Source organism: Vombatus ursinus, unplaced genomic scaffold, assembly GCF_900497805.2.
Source record: "Vombatus ursinus unplaced genomic scaffold, bare-nosed wombat genome assembly UNPS02014798.1, whole genome shotgun sequence".
Classification (NCBI taxonomy): Eukaryota; Metazoa; Chordata; class Mammalia; order Diprotodontia; family Vombatidae; genus Vombatus; species Vombatus ursinus.
This window is the reverse complement of record NW_020954576.1, coordinates 25,553,064-25,565,626: the sequence shown is the minus strand read 5'-3', so window position 1 is coordinate 25,565,626 and position 12,563 is coordinate 25,553,064. Positions and strand designations below refer to the sequence as shown.

General features: G+C 43.2%; 1 protein-coding gene across 3 annotated transcripts in view; it reads left to right on the top strand.

Moving 5' to 3' along the window:
- The window catches only part of LOC114050171 (epoxide hydrolase 1-like), a 55,807-nt gene that overhangs the window by 40,197 nt on the left and 3,047 nt on the right, over positions 1–12,563 (top strand). For all 3 annotated transcript variants that reach the window (XM_027871795.1, XM_027871794.1, XM_027871793.1), the window contains exons 3-7: positions 4,184–4,364; positions 5,372–5,599; positions 7,139–7,268; positions 8,114–8,325; positions 9,598–9,706. In XM_027871795.1, coding sequence (XP_027727596.1) covers positions 4,184–4,364; positions 5,372–5,599; positions 7,139–7,268; positions 8,114–8,325; positions 9,598–9,706 — 860 coding nt within the window. The remainder of the gene's footprint in view (positions 1–4,183; positions 4,365–5,371; positions 5,600–7,138; positions 7,269–8,113; positions 8,326–9,597; positions 9,707–12,563) is intronic.

Here is a 12,563-nt window from a genome sequence, read left to right as displayed (position 1 = left end):
TGTGCTTTGTACTGATTGAGGCACTGAAGTGGATGTATGTATAGTTGGGGGGCAGGTTGGTACCCAGAAATCAAATGAGTATAAGACATTTGTTTTTTTTAAGTGGTTAGTTCTTTTAAAAAATACATTCAAATGTTTGTGCTTAATGCACCCAAATAAGGTGTTGAGCATCTGGAGCAACATGGTATAGTGGAAAGATTACCAGCTCAGGTGATCTGGGTTCAACTTCCATCTCTGGTGCTTACTACCCCTGAGACCTTGGGTTAATTATTTACTTTCCTAGGCCTCAGTTTCCTTATCTTTAAAATGAGGAGAATGAACTAGATGGTCTTTGAGGTCTCATTTCGGCTCTCAGTCTATAATCATATGCAGTTGTCTCTGCCTTCAAAGAATTTACAGCCTAGATAAGGTAACAAGATTGGCACACATTAGAAGATAACCATAATCCAAAAGGGTGGAGAGGAGAAAACAAAGGGAGATACTTTAATTATTTCCCCATAGAGCAGTGTCACTGCAACAGGTCCCACATACAGCTGTGCACTAAGACAAGAAGAGGTCCTACATCCAACATAGAGAGTTCCAACCTTGTATAGAGAGCAAGAACAGATGCCAACTGGTAGCTCTGTCTCTCATTGTTATTCAGTTATGTCCAACTCTGCAAAGTCCATGGGGTTTTCTTGGCAGAGATACTGAGTAGTTTGCCATTTCCTTCTCCATTGTGTCCCCATTTTATAGATGAGGGACTGAGGTAAATAGGAGTTAAGTGTTTTGCCCAGGGCCATACAGCTAGTAAGTGTTTGAGGCCAGATTTGAACTCAGATCTTTCTGATTCCAGTGCTGGTGCTTTATCCACTGCTCCACCTAATTGTCTCTCATTACCCAGTCACAAACTTTGTTGTAGTTGTTTGTCCTTCATTCTTGAAGAGAAATATGACATCAGCAAGGTGATGTCATGACTTGCAAATGAATTGGATTTAAGTGAGGCAAAGTGGATTTAAGTGAGCCAGAGTCACCAACCTCACTCTCTCCTCCGGAGCCATCTGGGTCCAGAGGCAAGATATAGATCAGGAGGACTGGAAAGGGCCCTGTCACAAATCTAGCGTACAGAGCAGAGTGCAAATACAGAACCAAAATACAGTTCTGTGGCTCTGACTCTAGCCTAATCTGTAGCCTGTAGTAGAAAAGCCAGGGCAGAAAACCCAGACTGAAGGGGATCTATAGTTCTGTTATTTTGAACCTTCAAGACTTTCCACACGGCTGATGGTGGGTGTGTTCAGCAGTACTCTACTGGAGTTCCAACCAAGGGCAAGCCCACAGTTAAGTTGTTCAGGCCAAACCCAGGTCAAGACTTTTCAGAATTCAGACCAAGAGGGCAACACTCAAATTTCACCCTAGGTCAGAGTACTTTGGGCACACTGGAAGCTTGCAGGTCTCCAGCCTGAGCTGCCCCTGAGATCCAATGTTAACTCAACACTCAAAAAACTCAAAAAAGCAGCCATGGGACCCAAGAGGACACAAAACAGGACCAAACAGACATTCTCTATACAAGTGCACAGAACCTAATCCTAGCACAGATTCCAAAGTCAGGAAGTAAGGCTGGAAGAATGAGCAAGCAAAAAACAAATCCCACTATAAAGAGCTGTTTTGGTGACAAGGATATTTAAGACACAAACCCAGAAGAAGAGACTGGCTTCAAAACATCTCCAAGCAAGACCTCGAAGAAAAACACTGCTTGAGCACAAGTTCATCTACAGTTTCTGGAAAAGATAAAGCAAGAATTTAAATAAGAGCTTAAAATGATTTTATAAATGAAATAAGAGAGCTAGCAGAAACAATTGGAAAAGAAATGAGAACAATAGGGGAAAATGGAAAAGAAATGAGAATAAGGAAGAAAGAATTGGAAAGAGAATTAATTAGCAGGATGGCACAAGAAGTACAAACCTTACCAAAGCTACAGATTCCTTGAAAATGTGAATGGACTAAATATAAGTTAATAGCTCCTTGAGACAACAAGAAATATTAAAACATTCAAAGACTGAAAAAAAAATAAAAGAAAGTGTAAGATATCTTATGTCTGCAACAACTGACCTGGAAAACAGATCCAGGAGAGAGAATTTAAGAATCATTGGGCTACCCTGAATGTCAAGACCCCCAAAAGAGCTTATTTCATGTTTCAATAAATCATGAAAGAAAATTGCCAAGATCTCTTAGAACCAGAGAGTCAAGTGAAATTAGAATGAATCCACCAGTAATCTCCTGAAGGAAACTCTAAAATGAAAACTCCCAGGAACATTATAGCTAAAATCTAGAACTTCCAGGTCAAAGAAAACAATATTGCAAGGGCCAGAAAGTCAGGTACCAGGGAGTCACAGTCAGGATCACACAAGGCTTAGCAGCCAACATTATAAAGAGTGAAAAGCTTGGAATATGACCTTTCAGAAGTCAGAAGATAGGTTTACAACCAAAAATAACTTATCTAGTCAGTCAACAATATTTGTTAAGCACCTACTGTGTGCCAATTACTGTGCTAAGAGAAGGGGATACAAAGAAAAACAAAAGTCAGTCCTTGCTTTCAAAGAGTTCAAAACTGAGTATAATCCTAATAAGAAGAAAAATGCATCTTTAATGAAATACAGGACTTTTAAGTATTCCTGATGAAAGGCTCAAAGTTGCATAGGAAGTTTGAAATACAGATATAGAAGTCAAGAGAAACATAAAAAGGTGAATCTGAATGAACAATCATATCATACTAAACAAAGATAAACTGTTTACATTCCAATATGAGGAGATGATACATGTAACCCCTCAGAATCTTATCATCAGGAGTCATAGAGGGAGTCTGATAAGACAGAGGGCCTATGAGTTGTTTATTTTTCTGTTTTGATGATCTAAAAAGAAGAAAAGAAAGGGAAAGGAAAGGAAAAGTAATACATTGATGGGAAAGGGTTTAGCAAGGGTAGAGGGAATTATCTCACATAGTTGGGATCTATAAGTAGAAGATTCTACAAAGGGAAAGAGATAGAGAAAATAGGTCACACTTGAACCTACCTCACTTTCATCTGAATTAGTCAAAGGAGGGAAGAATACACAGTTGAATTTAGGGAAATGGGGACGAAGGGAAAGGTGGGTATAAGAGGAGAATAGATTAAGGGAGGATTTAGTCTTAAGCGAAGCAAACTAACCATGGAGGGTAGATTGTTAAGAGGGGTTTAAAAGGAAAGAATGAAAGGGTTAAGAACTTGTGATTGGACTCTAGTTGACAGCAAAGGAAGAGGGATAGGGGAGCAGAAGCAGACTGTATCAAGCCTAGAACACTGGTGCTGAGCACACTCCTCTCTCTCCTTACCTTCTTCTTTATAAAGAGGGTTCAGGGAAACTCTGATTAGCACAATGACTGACCACCATTCCAGGGGAGTAAGGATGGCACTTGCTTCCTATCTTCTAACAAAGAGATGATGGACCTTTTTGAAGACTGAATTTTTTTTGGATGTGGACAGTACAGAAATTTGTTTTATTTGATTATGCATATTTGTTACAAAGGTTTTCTTTTTCTCTCTTTTTCAATTACTGGAGGAAGTTGGAAGGAGAGAAGATGAATTTTCATTCATCAAAATAAAATAAGTTTTAAAAAAAGATGTCTACAGGTCATAGGACATCCAGTTTGAGATGTCCAGTACATGGTTGAAGATGCAAAACTGGTTGTTAAGAAAGAGATAGGGGCTGGATAAATAGATCTGAAAGTCATCTTCATAGGGATAATAAGGTCATTCCAAATGGGCCCATTACAAGAGTGAAAGCATAGTATTTTGCTTGACTGTACTTTGTTACAAGGGAGGTCTTCTGTTGAGTGTGGGAGTGGAAAGGGTAAGTTAGTGGTTAGTTGACAAAAAAAGGGAGAAAAGGGCATAAATAAAATATTTTTAAAATACTGCTTTCCTAATTCAGTAGCATATTGTGCTTGCTTTAACTTTGTTCTACCACTACCAAACTATAGCGTGCATAGAAACTTAGATCTGGAAGGGACCTCTGAATCACCTAGTCAAAACCCTTTTATTTTTAAAGAGAACAGCTGCCTGATTTGCTGTTTAAATGTTTGTGGATGTCTCCAGGGAATAGAGCTTTTCAGCTGTGTCCTATCCCTCTTTGTTCCTGCTTCTTGCCCCCCCCCCCACCTCCACCCCAGGACTTACACCAGAGGATTGATTTGACTCGATACACACCGCCCCTGGAGGACAGCCGCTTCCATTATGGGTTCAACTCTAATTACCTAAAGAAGGTGGTTTCCTATTGGAGGAACCAGTTTGATTGGAAGAAGCAGGTGGAGATTCTCAACAAATATCCTCATTTCAAAACCAAGATTGAAGGTACTTTTCCAAAATATACTGCTCCACCTTAGCCTTCCCATAGTTCTGCGATGGAGTCAGGATGTGTTCATACGTTGGACATTAGACTCATGTTCCCTAGCCATGTTTCCAGTAATGGTTATTTTAAACTGAAGGATCTCCTGGACCTGGAGATTGATGAAATCTTCAAGATGACGTGAAGATGTCATCTTATCTGTCCCGCTCCCTTTAACAAATCTAGCCAAGTTCAAATTATGTCAGAGCAAGAGATTTATGGCCTCCTCATTTCATTATTCCAATGTTAAATGACAATCCTCTTGTTGGAAAAAAAAAATTTTAATGCCCTAACCCTAGAAATCTTTAAAAAAATCTTTTTAAAAAAAAGGCTTGGGTTTCCTAGAAATAATCCCTTACAGGGCTCCCTTAGAGGTCCAGATTACTATCTGTTCCATAGCACTTGGGGGCCCTTCTGTTCTTGCATACCTATGACCTGATTCCTGGGTAAGCTGACTTCTCTACCACCCACAGCAGATTCCCTGTCCTAAGGTGATTCTTGAAGGTGGAGAAAGATGTTGGTCCTCCCCAGTTTGTTTTTGTGGAGATAACTGAAGGAAACCATCTCCCCATCTCCAGTAATCTACCCTCTTACCTTGGCTACTGCCAGGAACTGCCTCACCTCACACCCCACATCCATGTATTCCTGGTCTCCTTCCCTAGTACTAACATTCATTATTCAATCAATGTTTATAGAGTCATGTGCCCAGCACTATGGTTAGTGCTAGAAGGATACAGAAGTAGAATAAAGTCCCTGTCTTTAAGAGAGTTTAAAAGCCCACTAGGGAGATGAGATGAGAGCACGTGAAACTATGAGAGAGAATATAGGGCACTAAGTGATAAGCAGTGTGGCCAAGATGCTTAGTTTCCTGAGAGCATGGTGTGGGTTGTGGTGGGTTGTAATGTGCAGCTCAGGACCTTACCCAAGTAAATCTGTTTGACCTTGGACCTGACCTTGCTATGTTTCCTTCCAGGGCTTGACATCCACTTCATCCATGTGAAGCCCCCCAAACCACCAGCAGGCCACAAAGTAAAACCATTGTTGATGATTCATGGTTGGCCTGGCTCCTTCTACGAATTTTACAAGATCATACCCCTCCTGACTGACCCCGAGAGCCATGGCCTGAGTTATAACCAGATCTTTGAAGTCATCTGCCCTTCCATTCCTGGCTATGGCTTCTCTGAAGCACCTCACAAGCAAGGTATGAATGCTTTTCTGGAGGCATTGGTAGCAAACCCAGTTCATGTGTAGCACCCCCATTCGGTATCCGGTCCTTACTAAATTCTCCCATAAAGATAGTTATGGGATCCTCCTCCCAGGGGATCTAGGATAGGGATTACTGTCTTTAGAGCTAGAAGATGCTACTGGGAAAGGAGGGACCACAAGGAGAGAGTGGGAAGAGTGAGTTTTGAAGAAACAGGAGCAGTATAATCAAGGAGTAAGGTGGAAGATAGGAAGGATAAGTGATACTGTGTGAAGATTGAGAAGCACTGGCTATGGGGAGGGAGGACCCCGAAGAACAGGGTTAGACTCTCAAAGCTCACAATCACATTCTCATGCTTCCTCTTTAGAAGGGCTGGTGAGCAGCAGGGGAGGGCAGAACATTGAATCAGACTATTCTCTCTCTCTTTTTTTTTTTTTGGTGGGGGGAAGATGGCAGTCGGAGTTAAGTACTTGCCCAGCGTCACACAGCTAGTAAGTTTCTGAGGCCAGATTTGAACTCAGGTCTTCCTGACTTTTAGGCCAGTACTCTATCCACTGTGCCCCCTAGCTGCCTCTACACTATTCTATCTTAATAAACTTAAAACCATTTGTGAACAAGTATTCTCCTGCAGACTTGAGTGCCCAAGGGCTTTTCATGGGTACATGCACATACAGAATCCTATACCTGGATTATATGTACTCCTGCCATTATATGTACAATACACACATATCTTTATACACACATGAATCCACTCACATTTAATTCAATTTATTAAATTTAATTCAATTATTATTATTAAAATTAAATAATTTTTAAGTGCCTGCTATATTTAAGGCACTATTCTGGATGCTAGAAACATATATTCATGTTTCCCCTAAGGCTTCCTTCATTTCTCTTTCTCTGGCTCGACTCTTATTTTTGGGAGGTTTCCATCTTTGTCAGCACGTCAGAAGGCCCTGAGGACTGGGCAGCCATTGTGCTTCCTAATATCAGTTTCCTGCCTGCCTATAATGGCTGTGCTGCCACCATGTTCGTGCATAACCCCAGAACCTCCCCCAGCCTACCTTCATACCACTACACTAGCACCAGCATCATAGAGGTGCAGAAAGGCTGTGTGGACAGGAGAGGAGGTGGTAGTAATAGGTATAGTTGGCTGGTGATGGCAACAGAGGGCAAACTGAGGGAGAGTGATCAGTTCCATCCTGCTACTGACATTCTGAAGTGGTGCTTGGCTTCTGGAGAGGAGAGGGAAACGTAGGCTAAAAGCACTAGGCTGCCAGACTTTCTTTATCCCAAGTGTAGACAGCAGGGGTGAGGGAGTCAGAATCCTGAGGTCCCTTGGATGGTGGGGTGGGTGAGAGTTCTCTCCAGTGGTACAGAGCTCCACACTTTGGGCCCCCTGGGTCTGGTAATCAGGAGACAACGAAGGTCCTGATAACTAGCCCATGGGACTAAGGAACCAGATAGATAGGAACCAGAAAAAGGCTAGGCTCAAAGCATGATTTTTCAGATTCTGCCCACCCCACCCTTTTCCAGGCTTCGACAGTGTGGCTGCTGCTCAGATCTACTGTAAGCTGATGAAGCGCCTGGGCTTCCAAGAATTCTTCCTCCAGGGTGGTGACTGGGGGTCTCTGATCTGTACCAACATAGCCCAGATGGCGCCCTTGTGAGTGCTGTGTTCTTGTGTGTTGTGTGAATATACAGGCGCTTATGGTGAGGAGGCTGGTCTTATCTGCAGGGATAGGGGCATTCATAGCAACAGAAGCATCCTTCTCCCCCAAAGGGTTCTTGTGTGGCAGCCCAGTTTCCACCCCATCTCAGGTACCTTGGTCCTGGCTGGTACCAGATACAGATTTTGGCTCTTGCTTCAGATCTTCTCATGCCACAGTACATGAACTCCCTGGTGCTCAGTAGTGTTTTGGGGCGAGGGTGATGGTATCCATAAATGCTTGCTGCCATTTAATGCCAAGGACCTTTTGGCACAAAGACTGAGTTTTTGAGGTGGGATTTAGACCCAGGTCTTCCTAACTCCTTTCCCATCCTCCATATACAACCACTGTTAGTCACCAGAGACACAGGTTGTCCCCATTCTAAAAAAGGGTGAACTGAGGTCCAAATCAATGATGTGCCCCAAGCAGGCCCCATGACAGGGTTGAGGGGAAGGAGAGGGGAAATAGCCCGGGACTAGGCTCTTGGGTGGAGTACTCAGGCTACTGAAATTTGGGAGAGACCCTGGGTAGAATGACCTGTAATCCCAGCATCCCTCTAACTCCATGGCCTTCTAAAGGGATTGGAATGAAGCCCAATAGACATTGATCCTAGAATGGCCGGATGCTGAATGTGTACCTCTTCTTTCTCCCTGTGCTCCTGGACACCTCACCTTTTTCTCTTGTCCTGGACTTTGTCCTTTACCCTTCCCTCTCCCCATTCTCTTTGCCTTCCTTTCCGGCCCCCACCTCCTCCTTGAAGGCCCACTGGCCTGACCTAAATCCCCTTTCTCTGGATTCCTAGACAGGTGAAAGGTATCCACTTGAATATGTGCTTCATTGATTCTGGAACATTCTCCGTCTTTGTGTCTCTTCTGTTGGGACGGTGGTTCCCATGGCTTTTTGGCTTCCAGGAGAGGGATTTGCAGCTGTTGTACCCTGCCAAGAAGATCCTCCATTACATATTTAGAGAATCTGGCTACATGCACATCCAGGCCACCAAGCCTGATACTGTAGGTAAGAAGTCATCCCACTGTCCTGCTCATGGACGGAATTTTTCAGAGGCCTAGGATTGGCAGATAGCAAAAGAAAACAAAACAAAAAAAAATAAATAAAACCAACCAACCCAACCCTTAAAGCAACATGGAGGTCCTTAGGCCAGCCTCAGCCTTCCTACTCAGTTTTGAGACTTCATCCAATTCAATCCAATTTAGTTCACTAAGCATTATTTATTTATTTATTTATTGCTTTTTGGTGAGGCAATCAGTGTTAAGTGACTTACTCAGGGTCACACAGCTAGTAAGTGTCATGTGTGTGAGACCGGATTTGAACTCAGGTCCTCCTGACTCCAAGGCCAGAGCTTTATCAACTGCGCCACCTAGCTGCCCCTACTAAGCATTTATTAAGCACCAGATACTGTACTAGGCACTAAGGATACAAAAAATAGAAAAGAAGGTAGGCTCTGCCCTCAGGGAGCTTATATTCTCCTGGGAGAAAACAACTTGTACATAGACAAGTGCATGCAAAATACGTGCAATATAAATAAAATAATTTTGTTGGGGGGGGGAGAGGATTTGCTCAAATTCAAGAGAATCAGGCTCGGTGTCATGTAGGAGACAGTACTTGGGTAAGCCTTGAATGGAGGTAAGGGTTACTGAGAGGCGAAGGTGAAGAGGGAGAGTGTTCTGGGCATATTCAAAGGTGCAGGAAAAGGAGGTCATTGTAAAATGAAAGGGTTGCACTAGATGACCTCTTGGCACATTTCTGGCTCTCAGTCTTGTAACCCTGTGTAAAAAGATGTCATGTGTGGGGCAGCTAGGTGGCACAGTGGATAGAGTACCGGCCCTGAAGTCAGGAGGACCTGAGTTCAAATCTGGCCTCAGACCAAACACTTGACACTTACTAGCTGTGTGGCCCTGGGCAAATTACTTAGCCCCACTTGCCGGAAAAAAAAAAAAAAGGATATCATGTGGAAGAAGGATTAAATTTCTAAAATCCATGGCCCCAGAAGGAAAAACTCAGACCAATAGGTGGAAGTTACAGGGAGACAAATTGCTTTATGAGGTTGCAAGCTCCCTGCCACTGGAGGGATGCAAGCAAAGAGGCTGGCTGATAGTTTTGCTTGAATTGGGTGGGGAGCTGGACTAGATGACTTTCAAGTTCCATTCTAATTTCATCAGGCAGGTAAGGCAGGAATTATTATTTCCATTGTTTCTCAGTTAAGGAAACTGAGGCCCAGATGAGTGAATTGACTTGTGAAAGAGAACCTGACTTTTTTCCCCATACTAGGCTGTGCACTGAATAACTGCCCTGTGGGATTGGCTGCCTATATCCTGGAGAAGTTCTCCACATGGACCAATTCAGAATATCGGTACCTGGAGGATGGAGGCCTGGACAAGTGGGTACCATTTTTTCTCTCTGGAGCATGGGTCCCCAGCCATACCAGACTCAGAGAAACTTAGACAAGCAGAAATCTTGCCTCTGCTTCTTCACACATTATTCCTATCTTTATCTCTGGCTGCTTAACTCTGAAGGGCTGGAAACAAGTCCTCTGTTTTGGCCAACTCATAAATCCTAACCCTGTGAGGTAGGAAAGGGCCATTAGAAATTATCCCCTTTTTTATGTATATGGAAGCTGAGGTGTAGAGAGTTAATATTTTTTTTACCCAAAATACATAGTAATGGACCCAGAAATAGAATAATCACAGTGGGCAATGGGCAGTGTGTCCAGGACCCTGTGGGGGAAGGAGGGCTGTACATTTAGAGTATAGGGAAGGGAGCAGCAAGGCATAATTGACCTATTGCTTGACTTGGAGACAGGAAGACTTTGGTTCAAATCCCGCCTCAGATAGCTGTGAGCCTTGGTAACCCTAGGAAAGTCATTTAAGTGCCTCAGTTTCCTCATCTGTAAGGTGACAGAGGTGGAATTGATGATATCTGAAGTCTCTTCTAGCTCTGAGTCTAAGAGCAAAGAGATGGAGTGGGAATTTGACTGGTCTCTCCCGTGGGTAGGATCTCAATCTGGGTGTATGAGGAGGCAAGAACACATGGAAGTCATTGTCCATTTCTGTTTCCCAGAAGGCACATCTCCAGATAGCAGGGACTCCAAGACTTGACATGCTCAGTCATGCTCCATTAACTCTAACTCTGGACTTTATTCTCCAATTAGTTTGTTAAATATTTAATATTGACCCGAGTCTTAGGTATGCATCTTATGTAAACTTTGTCTTTCTTAGTGCCTAGAACTTATATGTATACTGCAGGCACTTAAAATCTCAGCCACCTGGATCCTGGACCCTCATGCTCAGGCGGTACGCCAGCTCATGGTCGAGTGTTTGCCGGAGGTGGTAGCTGGAGGGAGAGAAGGTTCTCATTATAGGCTGAGCATGTGTGCCTACCCTGGTATTTATTCTCCACTGGGGACCAGTTTTTGCTTGTCTGTACATTATTGATAGCTAACATGAATTTCAGCTCTTCCCTCAGGTTTCAGCATGCAAGCCGTCAGGGTTAGTGAATAATACGCGGCTGTTGTCCCAGCTGATTTTCCCCAAGGCTAGGAGGAAAGGTGGATTGGAAAGGCATCCCTGAGGTTCTTCAGGGGGTAGCCCTCTTCCCACATCTCTGCCTTTCCAGCTCTGACTGCATTCCTGCCCATTACCCCCTGGCTCGCTGGTTGCAGTAGGGGCGTTTGAATACTCCTTGCTCTCCATCCCTGCTTCCATGTCCTCCCTCTACTGGCATCACTCAGTCATGTCTTCTTTGAGGTTCACTCAATCCCTACCTACTGCACCATCAAAATTCTGGGAGCCACTGTCTACCAACCTCCAGGACACTCTCCTTCTTTCCTTAATGCGTTCAGTGAGCTTCTGCCCTTTCCAACTCTTGCCTTCATACCAGGGGACTTCAACATACATGTTTCTATTCTCTCAAATACCTTCAACTCACAGTTCTTCACCTTATTCATATCCCATGATCTACTCCTGTATTCCACTGCAGCCACAAAGTTGGTGATCCCCTTAATCTTACCATCTCCCACAAACATGTCGCTTCCACGTTCATGAACTCTGCGATTCCCCTACTTGATTACACTGTTGTCATTCTACTTCTCCTTCTGCCTTGTACCCCCGGACCTGTTCTTCATCCTTGCTGTGAGTTCCAATCCTTCACACCTCAGTTTTCCCAGGTTGTCGCCCTTGCACTAACTGCACTCTCCTTCCCCATCTTGAAACTTTGGTGAAGCAATTAAACTCTACCTTGTCCTTTTCTTTTGAGTCTCTTGCCCTCATATTGATAGTCTTGTCCTGACAAGCCTCAGACTTGAGTCATTCTCACCACATGCTGCCGTTGCTACTAAAAAAAAAAAAAAAAAAAATTTCAAACCAACGACGATTGGATTCACCTGCCTAATTACCTCACTGTCCCACTCTGCTACAACACCTCTTGCCAAATCTTTTCATCCCTCCTCAAGCCCTCCCATGGTTCTTTCCCTCTCCCCCACCACCATCTTGCTTTCACCTTGCCTCATTTTTCACTGAAAAAAACTGAGGCCATTCTCCAAAGAGTTCCCTAAGTGGCACAGTGAATAGAGCATGGGGCCTAGAGTGAGGAAGATCTGAGATCAAATCTGGCCTTAGATACTTACTAATTTTGTGACCCTGAGCAAATCATTTAACATCTGCCTGCCTCAGTTTCCTCTACTCTAAATTGGAGATAATAATATCACCTACCTTGCAGGTTGTGAGGTTCAAATGCGATAATAAAGTGCCTAGCACAGTGCCTGGCATGCAGTAGGCATTTAATGTTTCTTTCCTTCCCATTCCCTCTTCTCCCCTCCCCCATCATTTCATATCACCCATTGACTTTGGCTGCTGTCTCCTCCTTCTTCCTTGTGCCACGTGAACAGGTTGCTTTACTCCTTTACACAAGGGATCCCATTCCATGTCCTCCATCATCTTTGTTGTCTCATCTATGTTCAATTCCTCCTTGCTTACTAGCAGCTTCCTACTGCCTCCAATCATATTCTCCCCCATTCTCAAAAAGCCCTCACTTGATAAATCCATCCTGTATTATCCATCATCTCTTTAGCTATTATTATTATATAATTACACATTATTATATAATAATCATATCATATAACACTGTAATAAATATATAATATAATACTATTTATTGTATAATAATTATATATTATTATCTATTATCCATTATCTCTTCTTCCCATAATCAATGCCTCTACCTCCTTTCCTCTTGTTTTC